The 7,038-nt window shown below is 43.1% G+C and overlaps 2 protein-coding genes across 2 annotated transcripts in view; one reads left to right on the top strand and one right to left on the bottom strand.

Annotated features, from left to right (window-relative positions):
* Positions 1–1,823: 1,823 nt before the first annotated feature.
* On the bottom strand, positions 1,824–3,591 carry LOC134181631 (uncharacterized). Its single transcript, XM_062648897.1, has 3 exons — positions 3,440–3,591; positions 2,274–2,450; positions 1,824–2,218 (listed from the first exon to the last, which is right to left on the bottom strand). The coding sequence occupies exons 1-3, from the start codon at positions 3,546–3,548 to the stop codon at positions 1,983–1,985; spliced, it is 522 nt and encodes a 173-aa protein (XP_062504881.1). The 5' UTR covers positions 3,549–3,591; the 3' UTR covers positions 1,824–1,982.
* A 2,478-nt stretch (positions 3,592–6,069) lies between these two features.
* Positions 6,070–7,038, top strand: part of LOC134181210 (uncharacterized) — a 9,439-nt gene continuing 8,470 nt past the window's right edge. Inside the window, exon 1 of the mRNA XM_062648441.1 lies at positions 6,070–7,038. This exon is cut by the window's right edge and continues 1,489 nt beyond it. Within this exon, the coding sequence (XP_062504425.1) occupies positions 6,082–7,038 (957 nt within the window). The 5' untranslated portion in view covers positions 6,070–6,081.

Genomic DNA, 7,038 nt, shown 5'->3' with positions numbered 1-7,038 from the left:
TCTCAAAGTCCCTTTAATTAATTAACACTGACTCGCGTCACGAAACAGAAAGCTTCTAGAGGAAGTCGTCATGATGACTTCATTTCAGACTTTATGACAACACTCTAGCCTTTACTGCAGTATCATTTGATTTGTATCTTCGCTTGTTTTTGAAATGATCTTCTTCCCAAGATCTCGTATGCCTTTGCTTTTGCTCAACTTTCTAGCGAATAGAATTGCGTCTGCTCGAGATCTCGTCTTCATGGCATCGAGAAGGTACATCGTTTGCTCCCATCTTGTACGTCCACTTTCAATCTTCTCCATTTCTGAGTCCGAGATAATTTCCTTTTCGTACATCCACGGGACGAGCAGCTGGGGTTGCAGCCTGTTCTGCAGTTCGTTATGGAAAGGTCGGAGAATATGGCGAGCGAACGAGTCGTCACTTGTACTTGACATGCTGCACTCTGCTGCTTGCAGTTGTCACCGTTGCAAATCGTTGACGTTACTGCATGTTGACAGAAATTTCTCTCGTTCGCACGTGTAGCTATGGGGTCTGCACATCAGCCCACGTAACATGATAGGCATTCATGCGTAGGGAAGCATTACTATAGCGATTTCACCAACATGTGCATGGTCGCGCTCATGGTATATTGCATACCCGACTTCTCTTACTACGTTTGTCATGCTCATAATATTGCACGCGACGTTTCATACTAGTTTGCCATGCTTCTCTAGATTTGTGCGCAAAATCTTACGTTTATTAAACGTCTCTAAACGTCTGCTAGAATATTAATTAATGTCATCATGACATGCGCATGTTTTTGCACAGTGTAGTCTCATATTACTTTGCCGTGCTTATATTATTGCACAATTTGAAACATATTACGGTTGTCATGCTTGTATTTGTGCACAAAAGTTAAGCTCTTTTTCCAAGGTCATATTGAATGTCTCTAATGTCTATAGATTTAATTAATTAACTTTGCCTAGGACCCTAGAAATACAGAATTTTTTAGGTGTATTGGTCATTTGTAAACGTCGAACTCATTCTTTAACTCCGTTTCTGGGGCAAACAAAACGACAAAAAACACGTGTCCTGCTTTTATACGTGCTACAACAAGAATGTTTTACAGTGTTATGGTCTAATCGTAATGTGAACAGGGCACGAACTAGATTTGGTATAACACGCCTCCAGTCTAGATTTGTACCCAGTCTCTGAGCTGCAAGGTTGCTGCCCACGTGCGTTAGCAGTCACGTGTTCATATACGTGTGTGTATGTGCTGGCACGGGTCGATCTACACCTTTATTCTTGTAACGCAGAGCAACGAGTTTGGTGTTTATATCGGGTTGCTTAATTAAAAACTTTTTATTTACAGCTAGTAGAGTTGAATTATTGTCGTTTTGTATCCACGCTTTTTTCGCCCACGTGTTTTGCCACGTGTAGATTGAGTCGCGGTTACAGACTCATCTTACACCTACTGAAAAATGTACAGTGCACGTATACAGTACAGTACAGTAAAGTTGCAGCATTTGTTTTCAAAGTGATGATTAAATTTAATTGATTGCTAAAAGCATTTTGTCTATCTTTATACACGCAACAAGCGACTGCAGCTGCAAAACAGCAATTGATAACTACATTTTGTGTGTTTGACCACATATTTATGATGCACGAGGTAAACACTATTGAGTCTCGATGGTTACGGACAAGAATGGAGATCCGGGGATTGCAAATCCGCGAATTACGAAAGCGCGGTCACGAGTCTACTGGTAAAAGATTAGTTTGTAATCATAAATGTATCTACAGTGTGTCAGTAGCAGTATATATGTACACGTGCTCAGCTGCAGACTTGAGTAAATAGGCCAGGCCTTGTTCAGTAGTTGTCAAAAAGCTGTTACACTGACGTAACGTCACACCCATGTCTAGATAAAATACTGACTATATTTTGTCATTGTTTGTTTCCAAACCTATACTAGTTTGCTGCATCCATGGAAGCCGTTTCTTGATGTCAGTTTGATTTCAATGTCTTTCGATCGTCTTGTCTGGTCTCTTTCTCGTTGTCGTGTTGACGACTTTGGCCTGAAGTTTTAGCCGAATGACGACCAAATTGATGAGTAACACTCCAACTATTTTGCACGAGTATTTCTAAGCGATTCTTTCCCTTCAAATACAATTTCATGGACACCGATAGATGTACGCTTTGTGGGTATGGCGGCTCTCCATGCACGCAGTCTTGCGCGTTGTCTATAGATCAGTAAATGAGACTTTAAAGGTTTATTATATGAGTAATCTTTCTTACCTCTGTTGCTGTTCTTGCATTCTGTCACTATCGGGCAATGCCACACTCCAACAGCGCATGCGCACAACAGAATGACTAGCAAACAAGCTGCATGTAGTTGCTTTCTAGTAGGAAGGTAGGATTGTCTGCTCCCAGCATCTTCGACTGGTTCTGATGTCTCTTCCAATTCTGCAATTTCTACACACGTAGTTGCTCAATAAACATTAGCGTAATTAACATAATTATAAACATAAAAAAACTAGCACTAGAGATTTATGATCATTACGGTGCTAGCAGTGCTTTGCTAAACTTCTGGCAGCAGTGACGTCGCCATACTATTTAGCTGCTCATGCAGGTCATGTCTAGTCTAGCAATTCCAAATTACTAACAAAACAGAGCTTAAAAATCAATCACGCTTTAAAGATTTGGAGGTCCATGGCCCTTTCATAGAGCGAGCGACACCACTGCTGCATGATGAATGCTTGAAACAATGTATTTTTGTCATACATTACTATTTGCATGATAATTAGTGGGCGTTGTAGGACCGTGGTCCATACGATTGCACTTGACGGGAACTCTCGGTGATCTCAAGTGTAGTAACTCTATACGTGCGTGCATGCAGTACACGCTTTAGTTATATCTAACTCCTTGTTTTTGAAGTAAGGTTAGAATGTGTGGACGTGCAATGTGGGTGTGCCACTCGTGAATGTGTTTCGGTAGCGAACAGAAGAGATCTGTAGCACAGTGAGTCGACGGGCGCGATTCTATTGGAGTCTACTCTTTGAGCTAAAAACTGATGCAAGTGTAAAAGACCCTTAAATAATTAACTAGGCATAGTTTGGGTTTTTGTATTCGGATAGTGAAGTAATCATTGTGATTTGAATATGCTAATTTGGCAATCTGGGACTGCTTTATTCACGTAGGAGTGACTTTGCATGCTAAATAATCCCGACAACTTTTACAGAATTTTTTATGCGAGTCGATTGCGTCGTTGTCACTGCGGTGCTTGCTCAGAATAGGTACATGTGCTTTATGCCTTGTAATTAGCCTACAGACGCTGCTCATACTAATTAGAATTCGTCTGTTTATACCCTCACATGATTAGCTATCGCGTGAGGTGTATGTATATCTTCAACAATCTACAACGCAGATGCTTGCAGTCCTATGTAACAATAGCATGCTTATACCGTCTTCCCCTGCCTCCGAAAGAATCTTCAATCCAAGATCTTGTATGCCTTTGGTTTGGCTTAACTTTCTGGCGAACAGAAAGGCTTCTGCTCGAGATCTCGTCTTCATGACTTCAAGAAGACGCTCCGCTTTCTTCCATCTTCTACGTCGACTTTGAATTTTCTCTTTATCTGTGTCCGAGATAATTCCCCTTTCGTACAACCAGGGGACAAGCGTTTCTGGTTGTAACCTGTCTAGCAGCTCGGTATGGTAACGACGGAGAACATCGCGGGCAAACGAAACGTCACTTCCTGTTGACATAATGGCGAGCAGCCAGCTCAGTGAATGAACTCAAGTCTGTATAAATCATTAGATCAAAGCAGCTTACGTCAGGGAAATCCAGAGTGTCATACATGCTGATTTGAAAACTGTCCCTTGGTGTTCAAAGGGTTTCCAGGCTTCGAGGAAGTCCCTTTGAACACAAACTGTGTGCATTGTTGTGCAAGGTCTCATAGTTCTTGGCTGCATGGTTTCTTCGTGTATATGATCATGAGTAGCCGCGTCCCCAGACTCACGTGAGCCTGGCAGTGTCCGGTTCCCAATTTCAGCCTCCTGAAATTGTTATACGGGAACTAGACACTACCAAGCTCACGTGAGTCTTGGGACGAGGCTAATCATATGCATGAGCGCTTAGTCTGTTCTTCAAGGAACTCAAAAAGGCCACAGCATGCAGTGTACTAACGTCGACTCGACTTATAGTGGTCGTCAGTAATGGATTTCTAGCATAAAGATGGCCGGGGCACACACACACACACACACACACACACACACACACACACACACACACATGCACACACACACACACACAGACACACACACACACACACACACACACACACACACACACACACACGCACGCACACACACACACACACACACACACACACCTATAGCATTCTTGTTTTACTACGCAAGCTCAACGGAGCAATTAGCTAATAGTCTGATTAACTAGGTTTAGCTAGCCATTGGACAGTCTAGCTAGTTAATCCATCTTCTGTGTAAAAGATGCTAAGTCTGCCGTTGCAAACCCCACTCTAGACAACCCTATGAGATGCACCCGTGTGTATGCTCAGGCTTCCCACACACAGTCGTACGTCTAGACTGTCATTACAAGATGACGCTTTCTGGTTCTAAAGTTTTATAGGTTTCTACGCATAAATCTAATTAAACATACCTAATTAATAACCCTAATTAATAAATGACGAAAGCTACAACGTGCTTTAGTATTCGAAAACAACGAAATGGTCCGGGGACGATCCAGAGCCGCAAGAATACACAAAACGAGTTTTCACTTTTTATAGCTACAACTATTACCACAAAGAAAAATACGTATTGAATGTTGTTCTAAGGGTTGTTGATACTGGCATCTTTTGGGTAATTAATATCAACGCTTAAGTTTTAAATTATTTATTTATTTATTGATTTCAAATATTTTCACTAATTCTTTTTATTATATTATATTATTTATTTATTTATTTAACTGTACTTCTAGAAGAAAACTTTAGTTGTTTACAATCGCATGTTCGATTTAGTTTTAGTCATGGCCGGTGTCTTCTTTAATTTTTTTAGAATTTGTAATTGCTACGTAATGCAGGGCCGATGGAGCCGCAGCGGCAGCAGCGGCCATGACGGCCCCCTTTTTGAAAACTCGACTTTAGCCAGCGAACGATTGCGGCATACTTCCGGTCTAAAGGTAGAGCTGATTAAATAAAATTATATATTTGGTCATCTACCAGATTGCGGCTCTACTAATTTGGTGACGGTTTTGAAGTCTAGTACGACTTCACTTTCGTTACCTGGACTATTTTCCCCGACCTCTGTGACATCACACTGTGCGCATGCTCACTACTCACGGATGTGTCATGGCGTTGTCGAACGCGAGCTTCCTCCTACTAGATAGTGAAGTACCCCACCAGCCTTTCAACTTTCAATTCCCAAACGTGAGTTTGGTTAGAAGCAAGTCTCCAATCGAGCTTTTCAGCCAGCGTGGTTCAAGCAGTGACTCGTGTGAGCACCTGTACACGCCCAGCCAACCTACCTCTAACGTGCGCTAAGCTACACCTCCAGCGCGCGCTAGGACGCTCCACTTTCAAGTTGCTTTCGTCGGGCCTGTAATTTATGTCTTCCGGGACGTTCTAGGCTGCAAAATCAATTCAACGAACGAGGTTACTAAGCAGGAAGTTACAAACCACATTCCTTCCTGTGTTCTCATTAAGATATTCTAGACTCTAGTTCATATCGTGATCCCGGTTGTACACATGTATGCCAAATAAAGGTATTGACGTCATAATATCTGGACCAAAGGCGGAGCTTAGATTGATCGATTGGCCTGCCCATTACACTCTACAACGTATGTAAACATTTTCACAGTCTGGCTACTAGGTAATGCTATTTCTTATTCAGGTTCAAGAAACACCGTCAGACAATGGCTTCTAGAAAGAATGTCAATATGAGCAATGCGCTTCTCGTGTAAAGAACAGCTCTAAGGTGTCGTTTCAACGCCTCAAACACCAGCATGCTGTCCCCTTACGTCACTTCCTCTCGTGTGACGTCACGGCAACATCCACTGAACCCACTCAGTCTTTTACCGTTCATCGGCAAGATGAACGAACGTGTTGGACTGTATTCCTTCCTATTGGCATTGCTCTACGCCCGAGCTCTCGCACAACTCTGCGATGACATGTCGTGTCCCTATCTCAACGACGACACCGAAACTTCTGCTCCTATTGTCATCGGCGGCCTCTTCTCTGTCTACCAACAGAAAGAAAGGACGTCTACAGGCGATGTCTACTGTTCTCGCGACCCAAAATGGCGTAGGTACGGCCTCCCGGCCATGCATCGTTTTGGTGTCGAACAGACGGAAGCTCTGGCGCTCGCCGTTGATCAAATCAACTCGGATTCGACGCTTTTGGATGGTATTTCGCTCGGATTTACTGTACGCGACACATGTGGCGTTCTCAGTTGTCTCACTTGTCGACAGGAAGTCAGTCAGTCGTTGGTGAGGCAGCCCAATGCGACGGCGTTCGTGATTGGTCCTTACTATGGCGACATCCTAACTGACAATTCGTTATTGCTGACTGATCCTAAACCGGGGTACGTCACCAGTGTGTTAGAGGAGCTATCACATACACAGCAAGGTGTGTTTCCAATATTGGATATGAGAGAGAGACCAGACAGCAACTCGCTTAATTTGAGGGAGAACGTCCGATATGTTAGTCGGTCGTGTGACCTACAGGCACGAGCTGCTCTCGACTTTGCTTCGAAGTCTGGATGGAAGGCAATTGCTGTAATAGTGAGTGGGGACAATTGTGGGCTAAACAGCCTCGACGTGTTACAAGGCATCGTTACGGATCGCGACGACGATGAGCTCAGAGTTTTGTTTTATGAAGAAGAGACAGACACAGAGAGAGTGAGGTCAAGGACGTTTGATACAGACATTGTATCGTTCCTAACACCAAACACGGTTTTGGATCAACTGGTAGACGAGGATGTCAACGCAGTCGTCATCTTGTCATCGATCGAATTCACGTACAAATTGCTGTCCGATTTGTATACGAGA

The sequence above is a fragment of the Corticium candelabrum genome, chromosome 6 (assembly GCF_963422355.1).
Source record: "Corticium candelabrum chromosome 6, ooCorCand1.1, whole genome shotgun sequence".
Lineage (NCBI taxonomy): Eukaryota > Metazoa > Porifera > Homoscleromorpha > Homosclerophorida > Plakinidae > Corticium > Corticium candelabrum.
This window is presented reverse-complemented; position numbering and strand designations above follow the sequence as displayed.

Coding starts and splice junctions, on each gene's coding strand:
- LOC134181631 (XM_062648897.1), bottom strand. CDS start 3,548: ATGAAGACGAGATCTCGAGCAGAAGCCTTTCTGTTCGCCAGAAAGTTA. Junction 2,451..3,439: donor TTCGGAGGCAGGGGAAGACG/GTATAAGCATGC, acceptor CTACGTGTGTAG/AAATTGCAGAATTGGAAGAG. Junction 2,219..2,273: donor ATGCAAGAACAGCAACAGAG/GTAAGAAAGATT, acceptor ACTGATCTATAG/ACAACGCGCAAGACTGCGTG.